The 17,426-nt window shown below is 42.6% G+C and overlaps 1 protein-coding gene across 6 annotated transcripts in view; it reads right to left on the bottom strand.

Moving 5' to 3' along the window:
- SMCHD1 (structural maintenance of chromosomes flexible hinge domain containing 1) overlaps window positions 1-15,941 on the bottom strand; it is an 88,687-nt gene extending 72,746 nt beyond the window's left edge. For 4 of the 6 annotated variants that reach the window (XR_012672364.1, XR_012672363.1, XM_075142033.1 and 1 more), the window contains exons 1-3: window positions 15,541-15,941; window positions 4,287-4,362; window positions 3,678-3,839 (exon numbers count right to left, since the gene is read on the bottom strand). Coding sequence is in view for 4 of the 6 variants with exons in the window: in XM_075142033.1 (XP_074998134.1) it covers window positions 3,678-3,839; window positions 4,287-4,362; window positions 15,541-15,726 (424 nt within the window). In the remaining 2 variants the exon portion in view is untranslated. Of the gene's footprint in view, window positions 1-3,677; window positions 3,840-4,286; window positions 4,363-8,882; window positions 9,475-13,742; window positions 14,511-15,540 lie in introns of those variants that run through there. The other 2 variants (XM_075142035.1, XM_075142034.1) reach the window with 2 other exon arrangements.
- Window positions 15,942-17,426: the final 1,485 nt, after the last annotated feature.

Below are 17,426 nucleotides of genomic sequence, written 5' to 3'. Positions count from 1 at the left end.
TGTGGCCCTCCTCTGGACCTAACAGGTTCATGTCTGTCTGCGTCCAGAACTGGACGCAATACTCCAGGTGGTGTCTCACCAGAGCAGAGTAGAGGGGGAGAATCACCTCCATCAACCTGCTGGTCATGCTTCTATTTATGCAGCCCAGCATACAATTGGCCTTCTGGGCTGCAAGCGCACATTTCTGGCTCATGTCCAATTTTGGTTCACCAGTATCCCCAAATCCTTCTCCGCAGGGCTGCTCACAATCCATTCTGTATTGATACTGGGGTTGCCCTGATCCAGGTGCAGGACCTTGCACTTGGCCTTGTTGAACTTCATGAGGTTCACATTGACCCACTTCTCAAGCCTGTGAAGGTTCCTCTGGATGTCATCCCTTCCCTCCAGGGCATGACAACTGCACCACTCAGCTTGGTGTCATCTGGAAACTTACTGAGGGTACACTTGATCCCACTGATTATGTCATTGATGAAGATATTAAACAGTCCCCTGAGGGACACCACTTGTCACCGATCTCCATTTGGACATTGAGCCGTTGACTGCAAGTCTTTGGATGCGACCATCCAGCCAATTCCTTACCCACTGAATAGTTCATCCATCAAACATATCTCTCCAATTTAGCTGCAAGGATGTTGTGTGGGACCGTATCAAAGGCCTTACAGAAGTCAAGATAGATGACATCAGTTGCTCTTCCCTTATCCACCAATACAGTCAACTCCATTGTAGAAGGCCACTGGATTAGTCAGGCATGATTTGCCCTTGGTGAAGCCATGTTGGCTGTCTCTAACCATCTCCCTGCCATCCATGTGGTTCCAGGATGATCTGTTGCATGATCTTACTGGGCACTGAGGTGAGGCTGAGTGGTTCATAGTTCCCAGAGTCCTCCTCTTAAAAATGGGTGTGATGCTTCCCTTTTTCCAGCCACTGGAGACTTTGCCTGACTGCCATGACTTTTCAAATATGATAGAGAGTGGCTTAGCAACTACGTCTGCCAGTTCCCTCTAGACCCTGGGATGCATCTCATTGGGTCCCATGGACTTGTACATCTGGGTTCCTCAGATGGTCTTGAACCTGATCTTCTCCTGGTGATGAGTGGGACTTCATTCCTCCAGTCCCTGCCTTGAGATTCAGGGACTCGAGAGATGTGGAAAGAACAATTGCCAGTGAAAACTGACGCAAAAACATTGTTTAGTACTTCAGTCTTCTCCATGTCAGTTGTCACTAGATGCCCCCATTCCATTTATTTGGGGGGGGGGTACAATTTCTTTTGTGTTCCTTTTCTAACGTACCTGTAGAAGCCCTTATTATTATTCTTCACATTCCTTGCCAAATTTAGCTCCAGCTGTGCCTTAGCTTTCCTGATCCCATTCCTACACTCCTGGGCGATATCCCTATATTATTCCCAGGATGCCTGCCCCTGCTTCCACTGCCTATGCATTTCCTTCTTGTGTTTCAGTTTGACCCGGAGGTCTTTACTCAGTCATGCTAGTCTCCTGCCTTTCTTGCCTGATTTCTTGCACATGGGAATCAACAGTTCTTGTGCTCTAAGAAAAAAAGTTTTTAATTAGCTGCCAGCTCTCTTCTGCTCCTTTATCCCTGAGGGCAGTTTCCGAGAGTGTCCCATCCACCAGTCCCTTAAACAACTGAAAGTTCACTTTCCTAAGGTTTAGAGTCCTTACTATACATTTCACCTAGCCTTTGTCCCTTGAGATCATGAATTCCACCAGGACATGATCACTACAGCCCAGACTATCACCAATCTTGACGTTTCCAATAAGTTCCTCTGTGCTGGTGAGCAACAGGTCCACTAATGCATCTCCTCTGGTTAGGCTTTCTATCACCTAGATTAGAAAGTTATCCTCAATGCACTCCAAGAGTTTTCTAGACTGCTTGCAGCTTGCTGTGCTGCTTTTCCAGCAGATGTCCGGGTGACTGAAGTCCCCTAGCAAGATCAGGACCTGCAAGTGTAATGCTTCCTGTAGTTGAAGTAAGAATGTTTCATCGACATTCTCCCCTTGAGCAGGCAACCTGTAGTAAACACAAACCACAAGGTTTCCTTTGTTGGCTTGGTCTCTAATTTTCACTGATAAGCTCTTGACCTGTATACACTGCTGTTTTTCAAAGACAGCTCTGTGCAGTCAATCCATTTTTTTACATAGAGGGCAATCCCTTCACCTTTCCTTCCTTGCCTGTCCCTCCTGAACAGTTTATAGCCATTGATTGCAGCGCTCCAATCATGTGAGTCATCCCACGAAGTTTCAGTGACAGTGATCAGATCATAGCTTTCCAGCTGCACAGTTGCTTCCAGCTCCTCCTGTTTGTTATCCATGCTGCGCACACTGGTATAGAGACGCTTCAGTTGAACGGCTGACTGTCTCACCTTTTTGGTGGAACCTTTTTGGAGGGTTGGGGTCATTCCTCACTACTCCAGTAGGTGCGCTCATCCATCCTGGTGCTTGTGAGTACACTAGTGTCATAGCTTTGCACCCCAATCCCCAAGTTTGTTAGTTTAAAGTGTGATTCACTGTCAGCCAATCTGCCAGCAATGCTTTATGATCTCTCCCAGCATACAAAGCACGGTCAACAGGTGAAAAATTGATAAATAGTTCAACATATACAAAAAGACATGACACTTCACGTCACATGCAATTAAGCTGGGGGCTCAATACCACAAAATATTGTGAATGCTAAAGATGTCCAGTTACTTTCTGAATCACATAACAAATTCATGGAAAAGAGCAGTCCATAGACAGGAACTCAAAAGTCCCCAAATCACTTTTGTTGCATCTCTGCACAGTCCTTCTCTTCTCCTAGTATTTCTCAGGTATCTGATACTGGCTGCTGGTAGGAACAAAGCACAGATCTAGACAGAATGCTTTGTGTGGTCTAATACAGCAATTCCTGTGCTGTATTAGATACAGAGATACACGTATCACTGACCAAACTTAGAGCACTTTGAGCACAGTGCCTCCAAACCTGAACCAAAACAGCGTCTTCAGTGGGATGGGAAACAAATGAAGTGCAGAAAGAGGGAGGGGGCAAAAGGAGAATGGTACTTAAAAATACAGGTGCTATTTATGGACATTGTTGAGATTGTTTTGAAATAGCAATCACTGCGAGAATGGTATAATGCTTAAGTCTTGATGTTTGCATTTTTTCTGTACAATTTTGAGCCTGCTGTACCTACTTAAAAAGTAATCATAGCCACAGACAGAATTTTCAGAGAAGCCATAAACAGAAATTATTTTTTTCAATAAAACAATATGAAATGCTGGTTACATATTTAATATACTGGTTAGATAAAAACTAAAGCAGCATCTGTTTAAAGAAATACTTGCTCTCGTTGGTAAGTTAAGCCCTGTAGAACCACAGATGGGACAGCAGACAAAATTCTACGGTAGCTCATCCGCAAGATTATTATCAAAACTGAAGTAATTTTACTTCTAAAATATTCAAACTTCTTAAAGAAGGTACCTCTGTAAATCTGGATTTTACACAGCCATTTTGAGTCATTTTTAAAAGAAAAATTTGTATGAAGAACATAGTTAATTTTTCTTAACTAGTGTCTAGTTAAGACACTATTTTTTTACCAGCTGTAACTAAAAGTTAAATTGCTCATAACTACATTATATTCATATAAACATCATTTACACAAGATTATTTTGGCAAGTACTTACGCAAAGGATTTTGTCCTTCGCTGGCATAGTACTCGTACATTCCACTTTTGACAAGTGTATCGTAGTGGGGCAGGAAGTCAATTCGTTCCTTGGTTGCTGAAAGCAGCATTTGATCAACTGACTGTAGCAGATATAAAGTAACTCCATCTTGAACAAGTTCGCCTGCAGTGAAGATGAAATATAAAGTATATTGAAGAGCATTCACTGCACAAGTCAACTTCTGCTCTCAAAACCAGTACAGGTTTAGCCTCAGGTAATCTCTGTACTTTCTTCGGCGTTGACTACTCAGCCTTTAAAATCTTTTCATGTTTCCAAGCTTAATAATGCAAGTTTTCTCAGGTGACAGCTATTTACTGCTATTTTTTCCTATCGTTTACAGAATTTGTGATGGAAGGTAAAAAATTACCTTGTATAACTGTCATGATACTAACAAGTAGTTGTTAAAAACCTGTTTGTGAAAGTCAATTTTGTAACAATTCTTGCCAAACTATTATAGGATTTGTACTTCCAGTTAACTATTGCATGTCATAGAGTATAAACAATCATCATGCGGTCTTTACAGGCAACATAAGAAATAGCTGTATTTATTTTGCCATCTAAGATACTCACTGAAGTTGTCTTCTGTAATTTCCTTCCTGCTTGTTGTGGTGATAACAAAGTTTTCATCAGTAGCTATGCCAAATGCCTACAAAAATTGGAGGTTATTCAGTTATGACAACTATGTACTCCATAAAGTATCCAGATAAATGGAAAAAAAAAAAATAGCAGTCTTTCTATTCAGTTTGCCACAAACTATTGAGAAGTGACCAAATATTTTCCACGTATTAAGTGAGACGTAGAATACAGTTTAATTCCAGAACTTAACTTCATTTGCTTTCTCAACTTAGCCAAAACTGTCTGTACTAGAGTAGTTTGGTTTTTTACCTGCTTAAGATATGTTCTAGTGAGCAACAGGAATTTTAAGCAGGAGGAACTGTCTTATGGGTAATCACCTTGAGGGCTGAGGAATGAAACTGAACAGCTCTACTTCAGACTGCGCAACTACAACAGCAATAGTCATGATCTAGAGGATGTCCCATGTTTAACTGCACTCTTTTGAGACATTAAACCAACCAAATATTTCTTAATGTTGGATACACATTAAAGTCTCTGTTCTTCAGTTATATAATACATTAAAAAAAAGAAAAAATCACGACTTCTTTTACAAAATTCTTTACCATTAAAACACTGAAGTATATTCTTCTGAACCTAAACAATCTTTGCCACTTTGCTGCCCCCAACTTTTAAATATGTTTCTGTAGCTTCGGACTTTTTATCCTGCTTTCTACATACATTCATATGCCTCTACATCTGCCCTCATTTTTGCACTGTGACATCCAACACTAATCTCTTTCTCAAAATAAAAAGCGAAATACCGGTATTTTCTCCTGCCTTCCCAATTCTTTGAAACTCAAGTAAAAGTCAGCTCTGGTCTTGTTTAACTCCATCAACCCCTGCAATCCTGCGGTCATGACTCCGACAGGTGCTTTCTGCACTTTTAGATTCCTCCCTGAAGCTCTTGCATTCCCTGTAGCAGCTTGCCCTCATCATTTCCCATACCTCTTTCTTTCCATTCCTAGTACTCAGAATCACAAAAATATTTTTAAAACACTGCTTAAAGTTTCATCAGAAGTCCGCTTTCCATCTTTCAGTTACCTTCTCCCTAGTTGCAACTATGTTAAAGATACAGTTAGTATCCATGAGCAAAATTAGCAAAATCGTCAAATTTCTCATAGCACTTTGTGCAAGTGAAACAAATGGAGATGATATGAAAAGATTGATGTTCAGATTTAAGAGTCTAATTATTACTTGTTAGCTCTTCTACGCTCAGATCACTTCAACTTAACCTCTCATTACACAAATTTCCACATGGCAAACCTGTGCAGGAAAAAAAAAAAATTGCTCAGAGCAAGGAAAATAAGGAACAAAAATTATGGATACTATAAAACTAACATCCTATTGTGCCATTCGAGGTTTAACCATTAATGGTTAATATGGAGTAACTGAACTGGAGAGTTTTACATTTGGAAAAAAGCACAGATAAGCATCTTTTCCCCCTCCAGGTATAATTACAGCTTCTCTGTTTTCTCTACCTCCCAAAAGCTCTTCTGCTCTCAAAACCTTATGAAGAGTGCAGTATTTACTTTAAGGCAGCAAGAAGTTAAGATGAGGTAGTGCACGCACAAGACAGCAGCCTGCTAACCGAGCAGGGGCAGACTCCTCCTTCTGGTTCTCTCCCCCATTCCATTGGTGAGCCTCAACTTAGACGACTTGCAACAGCCTCACAGGCAGAGCTACACCTGCGCCTCCTGGGTGAGCCCAGCATTTTACTGTATTTACTGGGAGCAGGTCCTTTCCGCTTTGCTCCAAATGGCTGTCATTTTGAGATAAGCTACTAGGCAGGTTCATGGACCAAGTTTGGCACTCCTAACTGCAGATAACCTGTTTTCCTTGCCCATGCTGGAATTTAAGAGGCCGCAATCTTTGTAAACTTTGACCAATTTAGAAAATTTCTCAGTTTGAAGTCTTCACTTGTATGTAAGACCTATTTGTTTTACTTCTTCCTTCCCTCTGTCCTATACTCTTAGTTAGCCCAGCCCCTGTCTCTTCCCACTATGCCAGGTAGTGGTGAGGTGGCTGCACAGCTGTCCCATTATGTGGATGTGGTCTCCAAGAAGATGAGCCTGTCATCCCTGAATCAAAGTGAACCTACTGTGTAATTTGCTTTAACAGTTGATGATGTTTCATTTTATTCTGATAAACAATGTTTGGTCAAATGTTTAATTTCTCACTAAGATTCTCGCATGTAAGAGACATCATGGTATCTTCTGTTGACTTGATATAAAGTTCAGGTTTCACTGCTGAGCCCCTTTCAGCATTATGCCCTTTTTCAAATAAGCACTGAAGATGCACCCAATTCTTGACTTCAGAAGACTCATGTGACAACCTAGCAGTATGTTCAGATTATAAATCTGTTGGTTATTCTTTTGCAAATTGTCCAGATGCACAATCATCATCTAGCTTTTGATATCATCAAAATCTTGAAGAGTACAATAGAATCACTATACGCAGAAATGCCTCTGCATATTCACAATGAAAGCACGTTTGGAAGTTACTGCGTTAAAACAGCTAAGCAGAAAGCTTTTATTTTTTTGGATACAAAAGAAAAACAGAGACAAGCTCCAAATTAATCCACAATCTAGGAGAAAAAAATAATAATAATTGTATGTTCTCTAAAAAGAGAGGTAGATATGTGAAAAGACAAGGATTCCTAAACTATTGGTTACATATGATCACTACATCCAAATGCAAATGTCAAAATGTTACAAAGATGAACAGTTATATGCATACGAAAGAGAAAAAAGCCACCTAAAACCCCAAAAGTATAGAAGATTATATCAATGAACCAAATTTTGGATAGTCTGGGAAAACAACCATAGCTGTTCACTAAGAGCCATTTAAATTGTTTGCTAAGCCACACTTGGAGGTGTACTCAGTGTACACTGGAGGGTTTTGGTGCCAGAGGGCTGTAGGAGTGACCAGTGAGGGCGGAGGCCATGAATTGCCCTGAGCCAGTCATAGTCAGTGCCAGATGGCTCTCAAACTGATGGAAACAGCCCACTGCGCGCCAAAATTTCAACCAGAAGGGCACATGGTACTTCTGCTCAAACATACTGGGGAAGAAATATAGGAGACAACCGAGAAGCAACAGAGGAGATGCATCAGAGGAGACATTGCTAAGGACAGCACTAGAGACACATTGAAAGAAGGTGCACCATGCCAGAGCAGGGATGGTCCCAAAGGTGCTGGGGCCCATGGCAGATCCATGTCAGGGCAGGGAATTTTCCCTCTCTGTCCTCCTACTCCTAGGAGTCTGTGGCCTGTGGACAACCCACCAGAGTAGAAGAAAACCAGTAAAGAGCATGGAGGAGGAGGAGCAGGAGGAGAGGGAAACCCTGCACATGGCCCTGACCTCTCACACTGCCTGTTGTCTCACCAAAGGAATTGGGATTGACCGAGCGTTGTGCATGGGGAGAACAAGGGAAGCTTAGACTAGGAATGGGAGAAGAGAGGAATATGACAGAGCTTGGAGAAGGGGGAGGAAAGGCATTTCCCTAAGTGTTTGTTTAATTGCCCCCCCAATCAATAACCAAAAGTTTGTGTTAATTGGCAATAAATTAAATTAAGAAAAATTCCTGGAGTCAAGCCTGTTTTGCCCACAGCAGGATGTCAGTCATTATACCTATGAAATAATACATAAGCCAAAAAGCTGTCTCTGTTCAAACAAAAGAAACGCATTCTTTATAAACTGGAGGCTCAGTCTGGAGCACTGCCTATGTTTCATGATAAATAAATAAAGCTAATAGCTCTCAATTTGTTGGTGGATGTTTATGACATGAGATTAATATAATGCTAAAAGGTAAGAGTTTGAAACAGCCAAATGAATGCCAGATGCCCAGGAAGCTTTCAGCAGAGCAATTCACAGGTACGATACATGAAAGTGTGAATGAATTGTGATCTCTCTAACCCTTAAATCTGAATCAAGAAGCACGGTTCAATTTATATACTTGCTTCAGTCACAGGTTTTCTTTATAAACTAAAAAAACCCTCAAAACAAAACACAAGGCCACAAATCACAGACAACTCCTCAGCAGTTAAGACTCCTTCAAATAGGCCTCAGTTTCTTTTCTCTTTCATATATTAGCACATAAGCACCAAAGCAAATTTTGCTGCTATTTGATCTGAACATGCACTGCGAGGCTTACCTGGCTACTAAGCCAACTAGAACACTTAACATGAAGTCAACAAAGATTTCACCTCTAAATTTACCATCTGCCTTAGAAAAGGTGTTCAACAACCAAATGTTCAACTTTGTGTGTATACCAACACAGCTTGCGATAACATGCATAAGCTATAAGTTGTAAGTGAAGGAGAAATAACACACTGTAAGCACAGAATCATTGGTCTGCTTCCAGTGGTCCTCCAGTCTATTACCATAAAATAATAATTTCTGACTTTTCAAACTAAAGGAATGGAACACTCTCACACATGACAGACGTAAAACAGTGAAACTGAAACTACAATATCTTTAGACAAGACATTTAACCCCTTGCAATCCAAACTTTTCCAACACAAACAGTTTCCTACAATAAGCAACTTCCATACCTTTAAAATGCTCTGTCTCCGCCTACGGTAGCTGTTCCCAGCAGGCAGACACATGAGAACGATGTGAAGAACTGGCCTCAGAGCTTGGCGATGTAGCCAAGGGATAACAGAGACTTAACAGCCACGCAGCCACCTTCTACAAAGTGGCACCTAGCCCAGGAATAATTTTCTGGCTAATAGAACTGTATTGCCAATGCGAACCTCTTAAAGGGGACCTGAACTGTATCAGTTAATGTAAAGAAATCTGGCAATGACATTTTCAGTGCTGTCCTTTATAGCTACTCATTTTCACAAAACTTATCTACATACCTCAGCTACCTAACGTGATAAAAAGCAATACAGCTTTGAGTATTTCACATTGATCCAGCGGCTCCTTTGCAGGAACTTGTTCAGAAATGTAAAAAACGCAACCTAAATGCCACATCCAAACTCTGAGAGGCCTGTAGCCTTCTGTAACTTTGCATGTGATTAACTGAATGTCCCATGCTATTTGCCAATTTATCACCTGAAAGATACACATTTATCAGTTAGCTATCCCGCTTTATGCCACATTAAAAAGAATTATCCGTCCAAATTGAGAGAAATTTCTTAGATCAACAAATGGATGAAACTATAAAACACATTTAAGGAAAAGGATTTTATTCTCAAATCACAGATTTTCAAACCAAGAACTGTCTTTCAGTAGTGCTTATGGATACCGAGATATTTGTATCATCTCTCTCAATTATTCATACAACCAGATAATATTAAGGTCATTCATACAAATTAGCAAATACAAAACCTAAGATATAAACAGATTAAGTGGAGACAAAGACCTTGCTGGAAGCAATTGAGAACAACTGTATGTAACTCATAAGAGTGCTAATCAGATAAACTTTTCCAGTCCACTGTTGGGTCAGCTAGTCTCAACATGATGACAACCTGCTGAGGACCTGGTAGTGAGGATCTTGTACTAAGCACTCATGGTAGCAGAGCAAGTATGATACAATCATCTTTAATCATAATCTGAATGAGCTTGTCTAATGTCAAAACACAAACGTATATCATCTTTGGAGAGCAACAGAAAGGGGATCCAAAAGTCTCTAGAAAAGCAGTTACATTCAAAAAAGATAGAAATTATTTCTAAGCATTTCTTGGAGCTCAAAGCAAAGAATTGTATATTACAGAAATATAGGAACACCCAGTAGCCCGTATCTTCTGGGCAGATGGTCACTAGAGACAACCTACAGACAAAAACCAGCAGTGAACGCTAGCGTTCTGAAACATTTTCCAACCATCCTTTATTGACGGAGTCACCTCCATCTACAGAACGAATTACAGAAGACAACATTTGCAGAACTTGAAGTGCCTTGTCCTCTGTACTACTTAAAAGTTTCACTACTTTCAGAAGTTCAGTTGATACACTTCTAAATACTTACAAAAAGATATCAATGAAAGGTGTTAAGAAGTGAACAGATGGTTCAACAGAAACACTAAGAACAAGTTACCTATCACAAGATCCATTAATAAAAGAACCTTTTATGCGGTATCTTAAAGTAAAGCTTTATCATAATTTTGGTGGAAAAACAGAGAGAAAAAGAAGAGAGGGAAATTGCATGACAGAAGCTCTCTACAGAAGCCAAATACATAAATCTATGAAATCTTGTCCAGAACAATGAGTTAACTCAGACATCTTTTCAAGATTTCCAAGATTTAACAAGCAGAAAGAAACTGGGGACCCTAGAATTTATGCAAAGAGCATGCTGTCATTACTAGACTTATTCAGAGTCTAGACAAATACAGTAACTTTCACCAGACCGTCACAAGCCATTGTGTCTAAAAGCACAATCACAAATATTAATAAGTGCAACTATCAGCCAAAATTTTGCCATCAACTCCATACAGCTTCCACCATGAAAATATTTCGTATGGCATCACTTGTTAAAGTAACAAGAATTCAGAAGCCACTCTTCAAAAGCAAAAAAAATACTTGGTCACATCTAAGAAGCTGCACCTAGATAACTAATGCTAAAGGAATGCAGATACTCTGCATCTGATCATATTGCCAGCACTCAATTTTGAGCAGGAACTTAAAAACCACACAGCTTAGTACCTAAGTGCACAAACATATGCAAACCGCATCCTTCTTCCCACGGAAACGTCAGTAACAAAGATGCTATATGCAAGCATTTCACTGAAGCCTGAAATACAGTATGACAGTTCTGGAAAAAACTCACAGTATTGTTGCATCTTATACACACCTTACAGTACCTCCAACAGTTTCTTTAAAAATCAAGGAAAAACTCGTTTTGTGTATGCACAGCATGTTTAAAACATATCTACTTTTAGTTTCTGATTATACAGAATCTTGAAAAATGAGTAAATGAACATAGGTTTTCTAATACAAAAATATAATTATTGCAAGATGGATTGATTTCATCGTTAAGAATGGAAGTACTTTTATTGAGCAAATTTATTGGAACAGTATCTTAGTAAGTAATCCAAATACCTCTTAAATACATTTAAGAGTTACCCTCTGGTGATACAAACAGTAAAAGTTGCTAATATTTTTTCATTAATCACAAATAATTTCATTATACATTATTTATTAGGCATTGGCAAACAAATATTCACAAAAAAAAAATTACATTTATTTCTTGAATTTCCACCACAGCTATGCTTCTTCTCCATACTCCCTCTTAATGAACATCCTTTTTTGCCTCTTAGCTTATTGATACACTGGAATTTATTTTGGCAAAATAATCTGTTTAAATAGTAGGTAGACTGTTAGGATACAGTGGGAAGCTAAACAAGAGATGTGACAAAAGATTAAAAGCAAAATACTTTGGTTTATTGTGATGTCTGAATTTTGAGTATTTACTTAAATTACAGATATTTACTTTCGATACAGATTACAGATCTACACTTCCTATATATTTCTTCAAACAAGGAGATCACAACAATGATGAAAAGTTTCAAAAGAATTAAAGCAGCATTTACAAATGTGTTCAATTCCTATTTAAGTAGTAACACTAATTTTAGTTCCATTAGCTCTCTTCACACTGGTACTTCACCTCAAGGCCTCTCAAAAACCCCTTCACACATAGCAAAACTTCTGTGCAATTTTCAGCACAGATACCTTTCTGCTTTAAAAGGAATGTGACCTCTCTAAGTGCCTGGAGGGATTCCTGGAGCTTAGCAACAAACTGAAGTGCTCCAGCTTCACTGTGTACCTGGACAATGTGAGCAAGGGATCGAAGATTAGCTGCCAACAAAGTTTAGCTCCATTCTGCTCATTGCAGGTAAATATTTTCCAATTATACTCTAAACATCAGGACAAGCAGTGGGGCATATACCTAACAGAAGACAACAGGAACAAGCAATAGTATTCCAAGAAGAGGTGAAACTCCATATTTAATTCACTTATTCACCTTAAAACTTCATGGTTCTGGGGACTGAAATTACATGACTGCTCCACATATGCTTGACAGTGTTCAAATGGAATAATCAAACTAACAGATCATTTTTAATTAATTCCACTTTAGGATTGATCACTGCAAGGAAGAACAATGAAGACTATATATCCTCTAGCTTCTTTTATAAATTTTTTTTTTTTTTAAATCTTTCCCCCACACACACACTGAGAAGGAAAGGCTAATTTATCAGTATATAAAGCCACATCCAATGACGCTGCCATGCATTAACTTGTTGTTAGGGGACAGCAAAAAAATTCCGTAAGGTGACAACAAATATTTGCTTTTAAAAAAAAAGTTTCAAAAATTAATAAAGAATATTTTAAAAATAATGGAGGAATATTTTATATGACAACAGAGAGAACATGAATCAGTTCCTAAATCGACCTCTCAGTGGCTGAATCTCTTGTCTCCAGAGTCAGTTATTTTGCTACACAAATGGGAAAATATTCACCTTCGTTCTGCATTATGAGAAAAACGTAAGTCTCAGAAGTAGCAGCCTAAGACCATGCCTTCAGGCATTCAAGTATTTTCAACTCAGAATCATCACATACTGCAATCCGGTTTAATTTCATTATTTTTTCCAAGATTTACATTCTCCTTTGATTCCTATGTATCCAATTATATCCAAAGGAATTCTCTTATACCACAGGAAGATGTTCACACAAAAATAGTTCCAACCGCTTAATATTTCTGGCGCCCTTGTCAGACATTACCACCCCCGCAGCCCAGTTGGCAAACTGGAAAATGTATGTGCACCTTCGCTCCTACAATATAATCCTTCAGTCGCACAACAAACTACCAATGAAAGTCAATTTAAAGCTGAGCCGGTACTGAGGTTGAGCCACTGGACAGGATACCCGTGTAAACAACACAGCTAGATATGCGGCATTTGCCTGATCACGCACTCAGATGGTCTCTAATAGCTTTAATTGGAGAAAAGCAAATACAACATTCCACTTCATCTTAGTCTGAACAATTCAAAACTTGCTTATCAAAAGAATCTTTCTTCCTGAACTTTCATCACTTCCCTGACACGTTTCAGCACCATGAAGTGGGGAAAGTCTGTCCCAGTCAGGTGAACCCATTCATCACCTTTTTCCTGAAAGTAGTTAGTTGCAACTTTCAAGAGGCCAGAAATTCGGCACTTTGGAGTACAACACCCAGAGAAACACAAACAATGCACAAAACTCCGAGAGGCACTTCCAGAGAAGTCAGAACGCTATTCCAGAAGCCTAACGAGAACCCATACACTGTTGGTGTGGGAGACATCAGACACCTGGACTCAGCCTGTCCAGTTTTCACTGTACCAGCATTTACTGGTCACGTCAAACCATCTGTCTCAGCATGCTTTCAGAGTTAGATGTCCCATAGATAAGATAATGAGCTCCAAGGTGCAAAGAGTCACCACACTGAAATTACCCATGACAAAGGCATCTCTGACTGAACTCGCAGACAGTCAACACATTATTGGAGAAGGCTCTTCTCTAACGGAACGATCATTTGAGGTTCTTGTTGCATAAGTTCATAAGAGCACTGACTCCGTTATCCTTAACACCCCAAAACAGCCTCCAGAACTGGTGATAAGAATTATGGTATTGACATGATAAGAAATATACATACTTGAAAATTTTACTTTCACAGGCACCAAATCCAAACACACCAAGTTCTGCTTTGAAGCGCCACACTTTTCAAATGCTATGCTGCACGTCTGAGCGGTCTGCCTAATGGCATTAAACTCCACAATGTCAATACCTTTTTGAGATAAGAAAACCCTGAAGCTGTTTGTACCCAAGATTTGTCACATCTTGTGATGATGACTTATTTCTATATAAGACTGCAAATATGCCAAAAGCTGTGAACTACTGAATACTGTGAGGATGCACGGAAACAGAAGTCACTGGAGTGTGCAGCATATATAAAAAAGCCATGAAAAGAAAGACTCCCTTGACTGTAACAAGTTGCAAATTAGTGTTAACCTCAGCCCATCAATTAATTACAAAAGCTAAGAAAAAAGATGAAAAAAGAAAAAAAGCTATTCCTGCTGACATTGATAACTCAAAGCTTCCATTGCAGTAGGAAACCATTACATTAAACACAGTCCAAACATAGCACAAACCAAGCAATTTCCTCGAAGAGTTTATATCCTAGAGAACAAAGTGTAAATTACACTGGATAAAGAAACTAAAATAGAATGTTTGATTGGACTAAATTAGTGCACAATTTACAGCTGATTTTCTTGCGCGCTTCACAATATAAAACATACGCAGGCAGCTAACAGGTTTATGGCATTTATTACTCCCTCAGAAAACGAAACCATGACAGAAAAAGGACGATGCCTACTGGTATCACTAGCAAAGTAAAGTAAACAGCCCATACATAGAAAGAGATCTCCACCTCCAAGAGATCTGAAGACAGAGTGAGTTCTTATTTTGCATAACGAAAGGAAAGAGAACTGAAAGGATACGCAAGACAGCAAAGAACCTGCCAGGTAAAATATTTAAATGGCAGCCACCACTGGGGACTTCGGAGAGACAGTTACAGGACTCAAGACAACCGGAAACATCCGGCGCTAGCCGCCGACACCTTGGACAGCACAAATACCACCGGTCCGTCCCTCCGGTGTGCTGCATCGTGCCTGAGGACACCGCCCCGTGCCGCCGCCGGTTCCCCGCGCGGGGGAGCTCCCGGGCCGCCCGCTCCCCTCCCGCCCGCCGCCAGGGGCTGCTCCCGCCGCGCCGCCGGCCGCCGCGCTGCCGCCTCGGACGGGCGTTTTCAACGTGGCGGGCCCGGTGCCCAGGGGAAGGGGACGCCAAGGCAGCGGGCGCAGTCTCTCCTCGACGCCCGCCCACCTGTCCCGGCAAGAAAGTTCGGGGGAAGGAGGCAGGCGCGGCGGCCCGCGCCCCCCCGGGCAGGCGGAGGAGGCAGCCCCCCCTCTCCCCTCGCCCCCGACGGCCCAACGGCCCCCGGCCGGGCGAGCGCCGCCGGGGCCGGTCCCCCTCGCGCCTCCCTTCGCACGTTGGGCTGCGGCACGTGCCAGCCACCCCCCGCGCCGCGAGGCCCGGCTGCGCGCGCGGGCGGAACGTTGGCGGCGGTTGGGGCGCGCGGCGCCCCTCGGCCGCGCCTGTCCCCGCCGCCGGAGGGGCGTTAACGCCGCGGCCGGCGCCGCCGCCGCGCTCGCCCTCCCTCCCCCCCGTCCCCTGTACCTGGCAGACGGCGCTGCGGAAGCCGCGGTAGTTGTCCTTGCCGTAGCTGAGCACTTTCTCGTCCGGATCTGCCTGCTCCTGGCGCCGGTCGAAGAGAAACACGGTGCGGTCCCCGCTGCCGCGAGGCGTCAGTAGCACCGGCCTGCGAGCTCCGCGGCTGCCTCCCGCGGCCGCCGCCGCTGCCATGTTGGGAAGCCGAGGAGACGGAAACCGTCCCGCAGCGATGGCGGCGGCAACCGCGGTATCTACTGCCTGGCCCGCGAGCTCCCCCGCCTGGCGCTGCCCGTCCGGCGCGCGGAAGCCCCGGCCGGGGAAGGAGGAGGAGCCAGGCGGGAGGCTGGGGCCGAGGTACCGCCGGGCACCGCGGAGGCCCGGAAGGGGGCGGGGGCGCTGCGCGCGGCGAGAGCCGTGCCGCCGCTAGGGGTGGGGCCAGGCGGGCGGGGAGCGGCCTGGAAGCGAAAGCGAGCCTCAGCGCCGTGACCTCGGAACGAGTTCACGCCCTCCGCCTGTGCTACTTCCGCCGCCGTCGGGCGGGGCGGGGCCGGGCCGGAGCGGGAGGCGCGGCGCTGCCGACGCCGCAGGAGGCGCACAGGCGGCCTGGGCGGGAGAACCGCGTGCTGCGGCCAGCCGCCGCACCCGCTCCGGCCGTTGACGCGCCCGAGGCCACTGGCCGCCGCCTCTTCCGAGTGGGGCGGATGGCGAGGTCCCGTCGCCTGGCGGACACAGCCCCACCCCACCCTGGGCAGCGGCGCCCGGCGGCGCCTCGGCTGAGCGCGGGCGGTGGCGTGTGCGACAGCGCGGCACCCGTCCGTTGTAACGGCAGCGTAACGGAGCGGCTCGTCCTTGGGGTTTGTGCGTCAGGTTGGCTTCAGTCTGGAGGCGCGAAGTCCTAGTTCCTCTGCCTTAAGATACACTGGGCGATCGAGATCCATAAGCTGTTGTTTATTCTTTTTAATGTTTAATGCTTGAAACGCTTTCCTCCTCTGAAGGAAAGAGTTGGTGTATTGTCTTCAGTCTTAAAAATCAAGTTGCAATTAAAACTTAATTAAAACTATTAATAAAGTTCTTGGTTTTTTTGTATATGCAAAACCCTAGTGACTTTTGCATTGTGCCATTATTGAAGAATGCTAGGACTAGAGTAGCTGCAAAAGTGTAGTTGAAATAAAATAATTCAAGAAATAAATACAGCCTTCATGGTCTTTGGGGAACCAGCGAAATGTGCTTGTCAGGAAGCTGTTGGGATCTTTTGATTTGTCATTTATGTAGGGTAGACTAATAGCTTTTCCTCCTATCATAATAGGGACATAATTGGGATACTTTTTATAAACGCGCTTAGAGAAGGAAATTCAATAATCGCAATTTATGCGTTCAGGTTTCCAGAAGGTGCAGCTTATGCTTCTGATGGGTTTAACTCAGAGAAACTGAATGTGTTCTGAGTTTTGTGTGTTCTCGGTGTACTTGCAGTTCATTCTGTCATGCTGTGTTCTTACATTCTGAGTTTATGCACAGCCTTTCAGTACTGTCAATTGAGCATAACACTTTAAAGAGTCTCCTCAGTATTTTCTGTCATTTCTGAGAGAAGTCTCTGGTCTAAGAATATATAAATGTTTTAAGTGGAAACATTTTTATTTGTAGTCTTTAATTTGAGGGTAACATTTTCATTGTCTGATACAACTGCTTGTACAGATTGATCTATAGAAGACATATATGGCTGGACACTTTGATCTTGGACACTTTGATTTTTGACCTTCAGGCCCTCTACAAAGATGATATTCCCCCCCTCCCCCAATTGTAAATTAGTTACTTTAAAACTTTCTTGGTACGAAATTGCATGTTTACTGATCTCTCATTTAGCAGTGCTCAAGGGGTATAGGGTGCGTAGTCTT

Source organism: Calonectris borealis, chromosome 2, assembly GCF_964195595.1.
Source record: "Calonectris borealis chromosome 2, bCalBor7.hap1.2, whole genome shotgun sequence".
NCBI classification, from domain to species: Eukaryota; Metazoa; Chordata; class Aves; order Procellariiformes; family Procellariidae; genus Calonectris; species Calonectris borealis.
This window is presented reverse-complemented; position numbering and strand designations above follow the sequence as displayed.